At 41.2% G+C, this 17,689-nt stretch overlaps 1 protein-coding gene across 1 annotated transcript; it reads left to right on the forward strand.

Moving 5' to 3' along the window:
- The first annotated feature begins 293 nt into the window (after positions 1 to 293).
- ric8a (RIC8 guanine nucleotide exchange factor A) lies at positions 294 to 16,960 on the forward strand. The gene is made up of 10 exons (XM_036568015.1): positions 294 to 487; positions 4,877 to 4,924; positions 7,381 to 8,010; positions 9,553 to 9,647; positions 12,380 to 12,530; positions 12,842 to 12,937; positions 13,036 to 13,180; positions 13,480 to 13,624; positions 14,999 to 15,118; positions 16,096 to 16,960. Exons 1-10 carry the CDS (start codon positions 398 to 400, stop codon positions 16,235 to 16,237), a joined length of 1,662 nt encoding a protein of 553 aa, XP_036423908.1. The 5' UTR covers positions 294 to 397; the 3' UTR covers positions 16,238 to 16,960.
- The last annotated feature ends 729 nt before the right edge of the window (positions 16,961 to 17,689 follow it).

Consider the following 17,689-nt stretch of genomic DNA (forward strand, 5'->3'; position numbering starts at 1 on the left):
TTGGGACACCCTGTATAAATTAATAATCTGTTTAATAATTAATTAATAATTAAAGTCCATCACTCGAGGGCATTTTTGAGTCAGAATGCTAATAATCACAGTATTTTATAATTTAATTTAGTGCCAGATCCTTCCTGATCGCGTTTTCCTGTTGCTCTGCTGTTTTGCTGTTGACGTTTTGGGATCCATGATGTTTGTAGGCAATAGCAGCTCTGCGGACTACACATCCCACGATCCTGTGCGGTGCGTTTTCAACCCTTCGCTAATCGTATCATCCCCAGGCTGCGAGTGCGGGCTCAGGCCGGGATGGCAGCGTGAACCCCGGGGTGTTAGCTCTTCTGCGCCGCCAGGGACCCTCAGGCTCTCTGTTTCCGCTGAAAATAAAGGAAATAAAGCGATGAAAATGGACGTGAGCGCCGTTATAGAGCAGATGGAGACGGGCGAGCAGGACGCAGCGCTGGCCGCCTTACAGAGATACAACAAAGAGGTAAAGCTCACAAAATGGAATTAATCTGCTGATCAGGCTGAGATTGACTGAGATATAACATGATATGTATGTGGACGGATGTGTCCGGATAGATTGCAGTGCGGTGTAATGAGAGAGCAAAGCAGCAGCACTGATTCAACATCAGCATCCTGGAATAAAACTCATAATAACATAAACACACCAGCATACTCTTAATGTACACTCCTAAAAGGATGGTTCTTTAGTGAAGGGAATGGTCCTATATAGAACCAGGGACACTCACAGAACCATCTGACGCTTAAATGGTTCTTTGCATGGTGGAAATGTGTTGTATGTGGTTTGTGAAAATGGTTCTATATATAGCACCAAAAGGGTTCTTTAGTATGTACTCTATTAGTATGACTAAACGCTTGTAACAATAGCAGAACCTTTTTTGGTGCAGTACACATTTATTTCCATACACACCATGCACAGAACCATTTAAGCATAAAACAAGTTCTAAATAGAACCATTACCTTTAATAAAGAACTCTTGAAATATATATACATATTAGTAGAACATTAAAGTAGAACAGAAAATATTAATAAGAAGCTGGCAAATAGGAAGCCAACTTCAGCCTCGTGCTTCTGTCCTGGTTATTTAGGAAACAAACTAAGCACTGTTATTAAGCACGTGTTATTAAGCGTGTGTTATTAAGCATGTGTTATTAAGCGTGTGTTATTAAGCATGTGTTATTAAGTGTGTGTTATTAAGTGTGTTATTTCTCTCTGTTGGGTGGTTTATTTGTCTCTGTTTGGCTGCCTGAATGTCAGTAAACTGCTAAAATGCTATGAAGCAACTAGAAACTTCAGGAACTGTGCGTGCTGTTTCCTTGATGTTGCTGCACGCACACACACACACACACACACACACACACACACACAGAAAGTAGCTGTGTTGCGTAAGTCTTCAGAATAGAAAGCCAAAACAGAAGCCCTGAGTTGGACTGCGAGTAAGGATCAGCAATATGACAAAAATATAGCATCCTTGTGATCTGTGACATATACAAGAAACATTTGATGTATGTACAAATATGTACAGAAGCTTTTATGACTCCATTCTAAATCCATAGGCATTAATATGGAGTTGGTCCCCCTTTGCAGCTCTAACAGCTTCCACTCTTCTGGGAAGCTTCTACAAGATGTTGGAGAGAGTCTGTGGGAATTTGTGTCCATTCAGTCAGAAGAGCATTTGTGAGGTCAGACACTGATGTTGGACGAGAGGGTCTGGCTCACAATCTCCGTTCTAGTTCAAGGTGTTGGATGGGGTTGAGGTCAGGGCTCTGTGAGGGTCAGTCAAGTTCTTCCACACCAAACTCACCCAGTCAGGCCTTTATGGAGCTGCTTTGTGCACTGGGGCTCAGTCATGCTGGAACAGGAAAGGTTCTTCCCCAAACTGTTCACACAAAGTTGGAAGTGTACAGTTGTCCAAAATGTCTTGGTGCTGAAGCATTAAGATTTCCCTTCACTGGAACTAAGGGTTCTAGACCAACCCCTGAAAAACAGCCCCATATCATCATCCCTCCTCCACCAAACTCTATAGCTGGCACAGTGCAGTGAGGCAGATGTTTTTGTTTGTCCATTCATCATGAAATTTACACACAATAAAAAGGCCAACAGGCATTTTCAGATTAAGTCAAAAACTGAAAACGGAGATACAAGGTTTTGTTCTGACAGCAGTGATATATTTATATACATATATAGACATCAATAATGCGAATGTCATAAGTGGATCTAAGAGAAAAATGCAGGATAAAAATATTTTTTAAAAATTGCTAAAAAAAAATAAATGAGTGAAAAAGGATGATGTCATAGTGGGCTGCCATCCAATCAGCTATATGTTACTGTGCAGTTTATGCAAATAAACACCTGTTGTTGTTGTTGTTGTTTACAGGCTCTATAATTGGTACAAATCCTTATTTTTATTATGCATGCAGTTGTGCAGTGTTCTGGAAGCACTTACCGTACACATCATATACTCAGAGAAGAGCATTGAGATGGAATTTATCACAATAACAATGAAATATTGTTATATTGACCAGTCCATTGGCTGTGATCCTTCAACTTTTATTATTTGCCCTCTTGGGGCAATATTTAGTTTACTGTTAACTGTTTCCACGTAGCCTGTGGACAAAACCACCTACAAAACTGAAATGAGAAATATGATTGATACAGAAGATGTCTGTCAGTTTGTCAATATGATATATGGGCTTTTTTTGTCACAAATAGCTCTGAATTTGTTATCATGTATTAAAACAGCGTTAAACAATATTATTATGGTAAATAATTGTATGTATGGTACATGTTAATAACCACCACACAATGACAGATGGCTGAGGCTAAAGGCTAAATCTAACAGGTGTACAAAATCTTACGGGCACCAGTTTATATAATACCATAACAAAGCACAGCGTAGTTTAGTGCAGTGCAGTAAGTGAATATAATATCGTATGATATAATAGTGCATAAACACTGATTAATTTGTCTTGCAGGCAACATCAAGACATCAGCAACACAAATAGATTCTTTCAGCCACGTCAGATCCCGAGGATCTAAACGGATTCGGTTTGATCCTGATTTTCCTGAGCCGACTGTATCGGTTAGCTTAGCTCAGCACGCTAATCTTCTGCCGGGCTGTAGGAGGGAATTAACAGCGCTGTGCTGATGAGCGAGACTTAGCAACACACACTGCAGATATACCAGCCTGGAGGAGTTATTAGAGTCAGGATTATTAGGTTATTGATTTTTCCAAAAAATATGGATGTTATCGAGTATTAAAATGAGCATCTTTGTGATTATAACAAAACACAGCAGCTGTAAAAGTGAGCAGCATTTGGGTGGAAAAAGGCACCTTTTTAAACGAGTTGTGAGTTGTGCTATTATATATTAATAAAGGTGTTCATAATAATGATTTCTCAGTGCTGTCATTTATTCTTGCTGATATGTTCAGCACCTTTGTTTTAGGGTTATCATGGTTGTGCAGAATACTTTGAAAAAGTAGTGATTTATGAATACTGAATACACTGTTCTTAATGTGTTCAGTAACATGTTCTAATTCAGTACGTAAAATGGACATATTCAGAAAATGTTTAGAATACATTTACAGTGCATCTTGGTAACTGATCACATTGATTTATCAGTCTACTCAGGCTTTAGCAGAGCTCAGTAACGCTGAGATTAATAACTGATAACACTGATTTATCAGTCTACTCAGGCTTTAGAAGAGCTCAGTAACACTGAGATTAATAACTGATCACATTGATTTATCAGTCTACTCAGGCTTTAGAAGAGCTCAGTAACACTGAGATTAATAACTGATCACATTGATTTATCAGTCTACTCAGGCTTTAGCAGAGCTCAGTAACGCTGAGATTAATAACTGATGACATTGATTTATCAGTCTACTCAGGCTTTAGCAGAGCTCAGTAACACTGAGATTAATAACTGATCATCACACTAATTTATCATTCTACTCAGGCTTTAGCAGAGCTCAGTAACGCTGAGATTAATAACTGATCATCACACTGATTTATCAGTCTACTCAGGCTTTAGCAGAGCTCAGTAACGCTGAGATTAATAACTGATCATCACACTAATTTATCAGTCTACTCAGGCTTTAGAAGAGCTCAGTAACGCTGAGATTAATAACTGATCACATTGATTTATCGGTCTACTCAGGCTTTAGCAGAGCTCAGTAACACTGAGATTAATAACTGATCACATTGATTTATCAGTCTACTCAGGCTTTAGCAGAGCTCAGTAACGCTGAGATTAATAACTGATCATCACACTAATTTATCAGTCTACTCAGGCTTTAGCAGAGCTCAGTAACGCTGAGATTAATAACTGATCATATTGATTTATCAGTCTACTCAGGCTTTAGCAGAGCTCAGTAACACAGATTAATAACCGATCACATTGATTTATCAGTCTACTCAGGCTTTAGCAGAGCTCAGTAACACAGATTAATAATAGATCACATTGATTTATCGGTCTACTCAGGCTTTAGCAGAGCAATATCACATTTTCAGTACAGTATTAAAAATTTTATGTATGTAAATATGAACCTGTATAAATGACATGACCCTCACTCTTCAGAACAAACTGAGTGATCAAAACTGCACAGTTAAACATACTTTAACCAAAACAAAATAAAATGTGCCATAATTACTTTTCCCCTATGTAGTTGTGCATTAAAATGCAAACATGTGTTAAAATGTTCAAAGTGTGTTCTCTGTAGAGGTTGTGCTTATTTTCACTTTTAAAAAATCAACAACAACATGGAACTGGGTGTTTTTGGTTGTACTCAGGGGTCCTGTGCGGTTAGATGCGGTGGTGTTAAGATGTTTTTGTGTTGTTTTTCTCTCTGCAGAAGAGCCAGTGCTTCTCCTTCCCCTCAGAGGAGCAGGAGGAAAGAGAGGTACAGCAGCTCCACCACACTAAACACTCAGCACCTCAGTACAGCACCAGCCACACCACTGTTCAGCTGTATTCTGCTATAACATCAGTTAGCTGATACACATACAGACAGTACTAGACAAGCACCTTGGCATTAATATCAACATATAGGCCTACCAACGGCACAACAGCCCGTTTCTCTCACAACATGCAACATTAGCTTGCTAGATTAAAAAACATCAGATAGCTAACAATAACATAAAGAGTGATCTGTGATTCAGTGCAGCAAAGATGAGGACTGCTGCTAATGACTGTAATGTGTTGGTGCTGAGTGATAAAGTAAAGAAACCCTCCTCTGCACTACTAACTGGAGCCACCACACCACAGACAGTCACCACAGACAGACACTGACCTGTGTGTGTGTGTGTGTGCATGCGCTCACCGCAGCGTCTGGGAGAGCGGGGCAGGGGAAGGGTAGGAGAGAGAAAGTGGATCATATCATTTGCTTATCAGAGAAAAATGTCAGTTTCTAATAAAAACAACAAAAAAAGACTTTTTACTCTTATTTTTAGGGGTGCTAGGACTCAATATAGGGTGAAAAGGGGCTAGACACGCCTATGGTAGATACCAAATAATTCATACTGGATACTGCATAATTTACAGTAGTTACTAAATCATTCATAGTAGGTACTGAATAATTCTTACTACATGATGGATAATATGAGTAGTTACTAAATAATTCATACTATATTCTGAATAATTCATAGTAGATACTAAATAGTTAATACTAGATACTGAATAATTCATAGTAAGTACTGAATAATTCATACTAGATACTGACTAATTCATTGTATTTACTAAATAATTAATAGTAGCTACTGTATAAGTCATACGAGATACTGGCTAATTCATAGTATTTACTAGATAATTCTTATTAATACTGAATAATTCATAGTAGATACTGAGTAATTCATACTGGATACTGGATAGTTTATCGTAGTTACTAAATAATTCATAGTAGTTACTGAGTAATTCATACCAGATACAGAATAATTTATAGTAGATTCTTGCTGTGGTCAGAATAAGTGTTTATTGCAAGGTAGTTCCAGCTACTTGTAATGCTATTGCATATCTGTTTATGAATCATTTTATTTCACCTTTACTTCATCTTACTTTCATTTATTCATTCACATCTTACTTTCAGCCTTGACATAAACTGTTTTTGATTGGTTGTTGTTAAGCCTGTGTTCTCTCTTTTTGCATGCTGTTTGTGAAAGAGTGGAGCGCTGGAAAAGGTACACAGAAGCTCACAGTGGTAGATGTAGTGGAAGATTGACGCACATCACAAAGTTTATTTCTGATTCTTTCCAATGGAGAATAAACTTTGAGGTGTTGTAACATGGCACTGTGTTTGAAATCTGCCATTTCATTCCCGTCCAAACACGAAAGACGAAAATACAAATCACAGACCAGGGGCTTCTTCAGGGGCTCTTTAGTAGAGGCAGAGCTTATCTGCTGTATATGTTCTGTAAAGAACTTTTAAAAGTGGTTCTGTATAGCACCAAAAAGGGTTCTGCTGAAAGAACCTTTTTGCTACTGTATAAAACCCTTTTTGAGTGTAGAGCAGAATAAGGCCATGCAGGTTTTGTCAACAAAAGCATGGAATTATTTTCACTCATAGCTCATTAAAGTCCATTTTCCAACCTCTTTATCCCCTAAAATTAAACAGGCTGTTTTGCAGCTTAATTTCTATATATGGACTGTCGTGGATAAACATATGAAATGGCATAAAGTATATGTATAACTCATGAAAAAGACATGCCATGAGAGTGTACCTGTACCCCTACAGGGGAAAATACCTGCATAATTAAGTGGTTCAAACAGAGCGGTTCAGAGTGGTTTGGTGTGAAACGCTCTGTTCTAGATATACTTACCGAGTCAGAACTGTTCACAGTGGTGGTGATAGGAACCAGACGTCCACCTCTAAAAGCTCCCTCACAGAAAGTTCCTACATGAAATGGTTTTGAATTCACTGCCTGATGACTGAGACACTGTTTTATGATAGTTTTGAGAAGATTTTGGCCTTAAACTCCATTCATGGTGGAGGAATACATAATATGCAGGGCGCTGTGAGGCAAAATAGTCCCCAAAGAAAACTTATTATTTCAGATTTTCCACTATTTTCCATCATCAACATTCCATATAAACTCAGAAGACTCGTGTAGGTTCACTGGTGGTTCTGGATAGTAAATAAAATGTCTATATTTGTGTTGTAGTCATGGCGACCCCTGGTTCCTATCACCACCACTGTAAAGACATCTGAACCATTTCACACCAAACCACTCTGAATCTCTCTGTTTACATCTCAAATACTCAATTATGCAGACATTTTAAAAAATTGGTGGAATTCCCCTCACATTAGCCTTAGAATTCGGCTGACCCCTCCTGCTCATTCTGATGTTGCTGTCTGTTCTTCAGCGTCTGGGGAAGCTGGTTTTGGGTTTTTTGGAGCGTGATCTTCAGCCATCCTGTAAGCTGGCCTGCCTGGAGACCATCCGCATTCTGTCTCGGGACAAAAGCAGCCTGACTCCGTTCACCAGCCGCCACGCCGTCCAGACGTTGGCCCGGCACGCAGCGGTCAGCCTGGGGCAGGGCAGCCGGACGCCAGAGATGCCGGACATAGATGTGATTGTGGAGGCTCTGAAGTGTCTGTGTAACCTGGTGTTTAACAGCAGCGAGGCACAGGAGGCGGCGGCGCAGCTGCAGCTGGTGTTCGGTGTGGCTGAGAGGCTAAAGCAGTGCCGCGAGCCACAGTGGAACCACGACGTTCGCTTTTTTGATCTCCGCTTGACCTTCCTGCTGACAGCAATTCGTGTGGACGTGCGCACGCAGCTGGCCCGCGAGCTCAGAGGCGCTGCCCTGCTGACCGAAGTGCTGGACGCCACACTGGGGCTCCGCTGGCTGGACACGTACGAGGTGGCGCGGGCCGGAGCGGAGGGGCAAAGTGAGGTCCCCCCGCTTGGCAGGATGGAAACGGAGAGAGCCATGGAGATCCTGAAGATCCTCTTCAACATCACGTTCGACACCAACCGCCGCAAAGTGGACGAGGTGAGTGATTATGGGCTGCTTCTGAACGTCTGGGGACCCTAAATGAGGGGGGATCCTACCGGTGAGCCCCCATCCACACCAATCATATTGCTTTATTTTGTACACAAGAATGGAAAAAATTCTTAATACTTAAAAATGGTATAGAAGTGTGCATCTGCCTGACTTCAGTATATTTATTTGTTTACTTCTGCATCTAGTTAAGTTGGCTTGACAAAGCCAGCTTACTGTTTTTCATTTAACCTCTTAAATGGCCAGGGCCCACAGTTTTAACCTAGAACCAGCTCAGCCAGTTTGCATTGAAGTCCCTGTAGTTACTGAATAATAAGGCTTAGTATGTAATAAGCCTGAGATTTTAAGGGGTTAATTATTCTAGTTTATTCTGTTATGCTTTTTTGGACCATTTTCACTGGTTGCAGTTTACTAGCTAGAACCACAAAACTTTGCAGGACCATAGAACCTATACATTAATAGTGCACTGATTGCACATATGGTTTTAATACAGCGTTTGTTTAAAGCATTTGTTTGTTTCCGGCGGAAATGAATGTCGGAATGTGTTGAAATTTCACATCTAACTGCCGCAAATGATTTCACAAAGAGCGTCTCTTATAGACATTACATACAGACTCACATACATACTAGCACACATACACACACATATTAGCAACCACCTGGGATACCTTTGCCTTGCAACACTTTAGCAACCACCCGGTATTCCATAGCAACAGCCTAGCAGCACCGTGTCATTCACTTGGGATACCATCAAAACAGCCCAGTCCCACCTTAGACACCACATGGGATACCATAGCAATGCCTTACATCCACCTGGGATTCCATAGCAACAGCCTAGCAACACCGTATCATTCACTTGGAGTAGCATCACACCAGCCTAACACCTGAGCAACCACTTGGGATACCTTAGCCTCAGCCTAGCAACACCTTAGCAACCACCTGGGATACCTCAGCATCGGCCTATCAACACCTTAGCAACTACCTGGGATAACAGCAATGGCTTAGCAACATCTTAGCAACCATCCAGGATTCCATAGCAACAGCCTAGCAACAGTGTACCAATCACTTGGCATACCATCACAATAGCAGTAACACCTTAGCTACCACCTGGGATACCATAGCAACAGCCTAGAAACCCTTGAAGTAATTAAAATACCAGTCAATAGTTTGGAATCTCATAACATTTTGTGTTATTTTGATGCAATAAAAAAATTCTGTACTGTAAATATCCATTTATATTACCTTTATGTCAGGTTTCTGCCTTGAGATTTTAATCTCCACTTTTGAAATATTATGGATTAATATGGATATTAATCTTATTATAAATAAATTACTGATGCTGCACAGCTTTGTCTGTCATTTTAAAACCTTCTACAGCTCTGCTCATCATTCTGGAAGCATACAACAGAGCAGTGTCTTTAATTTAGACGGTGTTTCAGAAGTGACTCTGTGTCGGGCTGTTTATGTGTCTGTAAATCCCTCAGTTAATCTGGTTAACGTAATCAGTGTATACTGTACTGCACTGTCCTGCAGGAGGAAGCAGCCACCTACAGACACCTGGGGGCCGTACTGAGACACTGCTTAATGAGCACAGCGGAGGGAGAGGAGCGCACAGAGGAGTTCCACAGGTACACACACACACACACACACACACACACACACACACACACACACACATACACACACACACACACACACATATACACCAATCAGGCTTAACATTATGACCACCTCCTTGTTTCTATGCTCATTGTCCATTTTATCAGCTCCACTTACTATATAGGTGCACTTTGTAGTTCTACAGTTACAGACTGTAGTCCATCTGTTTCTCTGATACTTTGTTAGCCCCCTTTTACCCTGTTCTTCAGTGGTCAGGACCCCCATGGACCCTCACAGAGCAGGTACTATTTGGGTGGTGGATCATTCTCAGCACTGCAGTAACACTGACGTGGTGGTGGTGGTGTGTTAGTGTGTGTTGCGCTGGTCTGAGTGGATCAGACACAGCAGTGCTGCTGGAGTTTTTAAACACTGTGTCCACTCACTGTCCACTCTATTAGACACTCCTACCTTGTCAGTCCACCTTGTAGATGTAAAGTCAGAGACGATAGCTCATCTGCTGCTGCACAGTTTGTGTTGGTCATCCTCTAGTCCTTCATCAGTGGTCACAGGACGCTGTTGGCTGGATATTTTTGGTTGGTGGACTATTCTCAGTCCAGCAGCGACACTGAGGTGTTTAAAAACTCCAGCAGCACTGCTGTGTCTGATCCACTCAGACCAGCGCAACACACACAAACAAACCACCACCACATCTGTGTTACTGCAGTGCTGAGAATGATCCACCACCCAAATAGTACCTGCTCTGTGAGGGTCCATGGGGGTCCTGACCACTGAAGAACAGGGTAAAAGGGGGCTAACAAAGTATCAGAGAAACAGATGGACTACAGTCTGTAACTGTAGAACTACAAAGTGCACCTATATAGTAAGTGGAGCTGATAAAATGGACAATGAGCGTAGAAACAAGGAGGTGGTCAGAATGTTACGCCTGATCGTTGTATTTATTATAATGTAAGTAAAAATCTGAGACACATTCAGACACTGAGAAGCTGCAGGAACACCACAGTCAGTTTTCCACACATACAGAACAGATGTAAATGTATTTACATACACAGTGACACACGTTCTCCTTTACCTGCTCCGTTTCTACAGCCTCAGGTTCCACCTTATAAAACCACTGTGATGAATTAGAACAGAGCTGTTGGGATTTCAGTCTAATTAGTCCTCTCAGAAAACAGGCTGTAATAAAATGAAACAAGCTCAGGGACACAGGAAGTGCAGCCCCTCAGCACCCCCTGGACTTTTTAAGTTAATGATGTATTTTTATTACATTCGAATCGCTTCCCTCATAAACAGGTGGCCGCTTTGGGGCGTGTTTGGGGCACTGTTACAGTCCAGTCTAGGGTAGAGGTCTGTGCAGGACTGTTTTTTCAGTCTCGCTGCCACAAGATTTCATCCCGCTCCCGCAGTAAATTGGAATAATTCGTCCCGCTCCCGCCCGCAACCGTCATCAGGCTCACTGTGAGTAACTTCACCAAACGCCATTTATTCCCAACTAAACACAAAACAGGAATTAAACCATAGAGCGGTTATTTTTGGTGTTCTGCTGGGCAGCTGTGGCCGTCGGACTGAAGGCTCTGTCTCTGTAAACTACGAGAATCTGCGTGTTGTTCACGCGATCGGCTGCTTCACAGCTCTTTAGAATGACTTCATTCACTTTAACTGTTTTACTGTTATCATTTTATGTTGTTTATATATGATTTAATAATTGTTCAACTTTATTTAGGTGGTTCATTAATTTGCACCGTTTCTCTTCACGTTGCTTTGTACCGCTCCGCCTGGAGAGCGGGCTGCAAGATATCGTGGCAGGCCCTGCAGGTCCAGTGGGAATCCGCAGGAGTGCAAACCTGTAGTCGAGGGTCAGGCTGCAACAGAGAATGAGAGAATACAACAAACTGAGGGTTAATTAAAACAAACAGCACTCGTCCCCAACTTCCCAAAAATATTCACAGGGTTTCATAGAATCTACTAAGACTTTCACAACATTAGGCAAGGCAGGTTTATTTGTGTAGCACCTGTCATACACAATGGCAATTCAAAGTGCTTTACACAAACAGAAAAATAAAAGCATTAGATAATAATGCAGCTTATAACATTCCTGAGATCCAGCACCTCCAGCTTTTGCAAAGACAGTTACAGAAGCATAATTAAAAGAAAGTTGAAAGTAATAAAACATAAAAGAGAAAACTATTTTAAAAGATAGAGAGGCCTTAATATTTACAAAGAAATGCAATGGCGATGATAATAATAATAATAATAATAATAATATCGTTCTCAGTCATTCTCAGCAGCCTGAGTCAGGATAAGCACCAAAAGTTTCCACTTTCAGTCACTGAATAGCAGCAGAAACTGATCACAATCTTCCTTCGTAATGCCAACCTCTAAGCTGTTAATCAGTCTTTGGGATAGCTGTGCTAGCAAAGTGTCCAGAGACATCCTTTGATAAAGCTTAGAACAAACAATATTTTACTTATTTTATTTTATTGTCCTTTATTTTAAAAAACATGTATCTTGTATTACATTTTTACATGTAACGGAAATGAATGTAACCAGATTTCTTTCCAAATAATTTAGGACCATTTCTGTTGGTCTGTTCATCATGACATGTTAACACAATGCGAAGGGTAAAACAGGAGCCTTGAAATATGCAAAAAAAGTGAAAAATGGAGATACAGTGTTTTTGCGAGACAGCGACGATATATATATGTAATGCACATGAGGAATGTTACCGTCATATGTCCTGCAGTCACACAGTGAACCTGTTGGGGAATCTTCCTCTGCCGTGTTTGGACGTGTTGCTGATGCCGAAAGTGCAGCAGGGCTCCATTGAGTACATGGGGGTCAACATGGACGCCGTTAACATGCTTCTGGACTTTATGGAGAAGAGACTGGACAGGGTGAGCACATCTGACCACCATTCTCTCCTCCATACACATGACACAGCCAGACAAAAACATTAGCATTAGCTCTCTTAAATGACAGTAATAACTGTTAACGACTCCCGGGGCTTCTCTGAGTCCTGTTACCTGTTGAGTCGATTATTTTGTGCACTGGTTGCTGTTGTTTTTAGTGTCTGTTGTTTGTATGTGGCTGCATGTGAGGATGCAATGGGGAATTCCTGCTCCAGCTGCTGCTCTGAGCTCTGACAGCACCGCAGCAGGTGTTTACTTGCAGTTCAACAGTAATGTGGTGTTCCTCTGATCTTCAGGGAAATAAACTGAAGGAGACACTGCTGCCCTCCCTCAACCTGCTGACCGAGAGCGCCCGCATCCACAGGGAGACCAGGAAGTTCTTACGGATGAAAGTGAGATGAAAGAAATAGTGTTTACAGCACATCCATTAAGAATCAGTAAGAAATATTTTGATTCATTAAAATTGTCATGCATGTGTGTCGGTGCTCAGGTGCTCCCCCCACTGCGGGACGTGAGGAATAAGCCTGAAGAGGGTAACGCTCTCCGGAACAAATTGGTGCGTCTGATGACCCACATCGACACAGACGTGAAGACCTGTGCTGCGGAGTTCCTCTTTGTTCTGTGCAAAGAGAGCGGTGAGAAAAATCACCCTTAAATTTTCTATTGTTTATATTTATATTGTGAGTTTTGGAAATGTGATCGTGCCTTATGTGTTCACTCACTGGCCAATTTGGCTGTAAAGAAATTGCAATTAGATTCATTAAATAAGGACTAAGCACCCAGCCTCCTTCACGAGAATTACTTAACAGATGTGCAGCACAAGAAATATTCCATTAGTATCATTGAGTTCATGTGGTAAAGGAAAGAAAGGCATACATATGGAAATGTTGGATTGACAGGAGTTGAAATCCCCCTTGTGTCCTGTATGTGGCAGTGTCACGATTCATTAAGTACACGGGTTATGGAAACGCCGCCGGACTGCTGGCCGCTCGCGGGCTGATGAGGGGCGGCGGGGAGCCAGGCCTTTACTCCGAGGATGAGGACAGTGACACTGAGGAATACAGAGAGGCCAAACCACAGTGAGTAAAACTATAAACTAACAAATGAACTGCATCTACAGTCGCGCCACACCGGAAAAACTACATCTACAGTCGCACTACACCAGATAAACTACATCTACAGTCGCACTATCCCACATAATCTTCACCTACAGTTGCACTACATCAAATAAACTAGACCTACAGTCGCACCACACCAGATAAACTACACCTACAGTCACACTACACCAGATAAACTACATCTACAGTCGCACTACACCAGATAAACTACATCTACAGTCGCACTATCCCACATAATCTTCACCTACAGTTGCACTACATCAAATAAACTAGACCTACAGTTGCGCCACACCAGATAAACTACACCTACAGTCACACTACACCAGATAAACGACATCTACAGTCGCACTACACTAGATAAACTACACCTACAGTCACACTACATCAGATAAACTACACCTACAGTCGCACTACATCAGATAAACTACACCTACAGTCACACTACACCAGATATACTACACCTACAGTCACACTACACTAGATAAACTACACCTACAGTCACACTACACCAGATATACTACACCTACAGTCACACTACATCAGATAAACTAGACCTACAGTCACACTACACCAGATAAACTACATCTACAGTTGCACTACACCAGATATACCACACCTACAGTCACACTACACTAGATAAACTACACCTAGTCACACTACACCAGATATACTACACCTACAGTCACACTACACTAGATAAACTACACCTACAGTCACACTACACCAGATATACCACACCTACAGTCACACTACACTAGATAAACTACACCTACAGTCACACTACACTAGATAAACTACACCTACAGTCACACTACACCAGATATACTACACCTACAGTCGCACTACATCAGATAAACTACACCTACAGTCACACTACACCAGATATACTACACCTACAGTCGCACTACATCAGATAAACTACACCTACAGTCGCACTACATCAGATAAACTACACCTACAGTCACACTATACCAGATATACCACACCTACAGTCACACCTACAGTCACACTACACCAGATATACTACACCTACAGTCGCACTACATCAGATAAACTACACCTACAGTTGCACTACATCAGATAAACTACACCTACAGTCACACTATACCAGATATACCACACCTACAGTCACACCTACAGTCGCACTACATCAGATAAACTACACCTACAGTCACACCTACAGTCACACTACACCAGATATACTACACCTACAGTCGCACTACACCAGATTAAACTAATTAATGCTGATAAACATCTTCTGTGCTTTTTCGAGTTCATCGCAGTTTGAGAAACGTCCAGTCCTGCCTGTATGTGATGTGTTGTTTTTCTGGTCAGTATTAACCCTGTAACAGGCCGCGTGGAGGATGAGCAGCCGAATCCCATGGAAGGGATGACAGAAGAGCAGAAGGAGTATGAGGCTATGAAGCTCGTCAACATGTTTGACAAGCTCTCCAGGTACAGAGAAGGAGAAGCTCCCTGTCCCAGTTAGGAATGGTTACCAGTTTTGAGTGTTTTTAGTAAGAACATATATCACTGGTATAAAACCAAGGGCTAATCAAACCATCTCATATTTTCATAATTTCAATAATCATATAACATCTTTTTTAAATGTGATGGTGGAAGTAAACACCACCAGCCTCCCTGCACAGCACACACCAGGACAACGCACACATTTGTACAGTTACAGTAAGTAAAGACTAGCAGTGCTGATGATAACTTCATACTTATTTAAACTTGAATGAAGTACAAAGCGTAGTGAGATGATTTCAATGTGTGATTAATAATACTAAAATAATTTTGAGAACCTTTGTGTTGGTTGATAACACGATAGTAAATTTAGTCCCAAACCTTTCTGCTCTTATAAAAGGAAAAAAAAGAATGACTTGCATATTTTTTGTGATTATTCCACTACGATCATTCTACGCTGAAGAAAAAAACTGCATTCTGCAAACCTGTAGGCTTATTTGGTGATTCGGTACAGGAAAATAAGCAGGTAGTAATAGTAAATAATAGTAAAATAAACATGTGACAATGTAGTCTTTAGCCATGTAGACCTGACTTTCTCGCTCATACGTTCGATCAGATTTAGCAGATTGAGGATTCTCCACAAGGGGGAGCTTTAAGCACTGTAGTCACATCACAGAAAGAGAGGAAACCCACACCAGCAGGAGCTCACCTTGCGTGTATATGAACTAATAGTCCTTAAACAAATATTTTCACATGATATTGTTTAGGTCTGAATAAATCTGCTAGTCTTTACCAAGAGTCAGTTATCAGAAAATGACATTTTATAAATGAATATTTTATACAGACAGATCAAGAAGACACGATTTCTACTAAAACATTTTAAAGGCAGGAATTCCCCAGATTTGATTTTGCTTTTCTTGTTTAAGTCAGAATAGAGAAATAACTGCTGGACGTTTTTCCCTCAGGGATCATGTGATCCAGCCCATGAAGCTCGACGCGGACGGTAAGATGACGAAACTGGAGCCGCACGAGCTGCACTGCCTGTCCCAGCAGCCCTTCATCAACCCCCACCAGGACGAGGAAGAGGAGGAAGAAAACTCCGACTGAGCGTTCTACTGCGGGCTGATGATGTCATCACGCAATAAGGGGAGGAGGCCGAATAGATCCACAGCACACATACAGCAGCTTTTTAAACATAACTCCTTCAGTGACCATCATGCTCTCTGTCACACTGCACATGCACAGTTTTCCTCAAACACGCACTTTCATTCCTACGTTCTACGTTGTGTTCAAGTGTTCTGTCGTTCTGTTCGGCCATTCTGCTTAAAATTTGGGTTCTGTTCAGTCGTTCTGTTCAGGTGTTCTATTTAGCTGTTCGGTTCAGCTGTTCAGTTGTTCTGTTCAGCCATTCTGTTTAACTGTTCTGTTCAGCTGTTCGGCTGTTCGGCTGTTCTTGTCAACTGTTCTGTTCAGCTGTTCGGCTATTCTGGTCAGCTGTTCTGTTCAGCTGTTCGGCTGTTCTGTTCAGTCATTTTTGTAACTGTTCTGTTCAGCTGTTCATTTCAGCCATTCTGTTCAGTTGTCCTGTTCAGCCATACTGTTTAACTGTTCTGTCTGACTGTTCTGTTCAGCTGTTTGGCTGTTCTGTTCAGCTCTTCTGTTTAGCTGTTCAGTTGTTTTGTTCAGTTGTTCAGCTGTTCTGTTTAACTGTTCTGTCTGGCTGTTCTGTTTAACTGTTCTGTCTGGCTGTTCTGTTCGGCTGTTCTGTTCAGGGTGTAATATTTCCTGGCGCTGCTGGCTCGTTCAGGTTTGGTCTCTGTAAAGTTGTTTAGAGTTTAGGCTGCGTTCACATTCGCTAAAAAAATTAAAAGTCGGTCAAACCTAAAATTTTAAGTCAACCTTTTGCGTTATTTTTTCTAATTTTCTAAACTTATTGCAATCAGAAATCCTCCTTTATGTTACAGTTTAAGTGGCGCTTACTCAAAAAAACAGTGTGGTTGCATCTTCATTCGCTAAAATCGCATAGTTTGTTGTTGGTTAGTTTGATCATTGCAGTTACCATAAATACACTATGGCTCCCCCACCACACAGAGCCCCCCCGGTCCTCGAGATTCCACCAGGATTCAAGAAACTGAGAAACTTAGCTGAGAAAAATAAAGAAAAAAAGCCATGCAAGAGGTCGACTTCAAATTTGACCTGACTTTTACTTTTACAGTGTTACATTATTGCTCAGCTCTGATTTTATCATTCAGATCTGATCTTTTTGCTTTGACGGTTCACTTTTGTGTGCGCAGGGATCCGTCTTAAGTGTGAACACGTCTGCTGAATCAGTAACGTCATGCATGATGCACACTGAATAGCAAAACTTGATTGAGTATTTAATGTCTTTAACGAGCGATTGAGTCAGGTATCAGCGCTGATTGGACCATAATGATGCTTCAGAGGTGTAACTGTCATGTTAGGGAAGAGAACTTAACTCAAATTAATCTAAACAGCTTGATAAATAATATTAAATAGGATGTACATGTACAGAAAAAAAAATAATAATTGACTTATAGA

This window comes from Colossoma macropomum, unplaced genomic scaffold (assembly GCF_904425465.1).
Source record: "Colossoma macropomum unplaced genomic scaffold, Colossoma_macropomum, whole genome shotgun sequence".
Taxonomy (NCBI): Eukaryota; Metazoa; Chordata; class Actinopteri; order Characiformes; family Serrasalmidae; genus Colossoma; species Colossoma macropomum.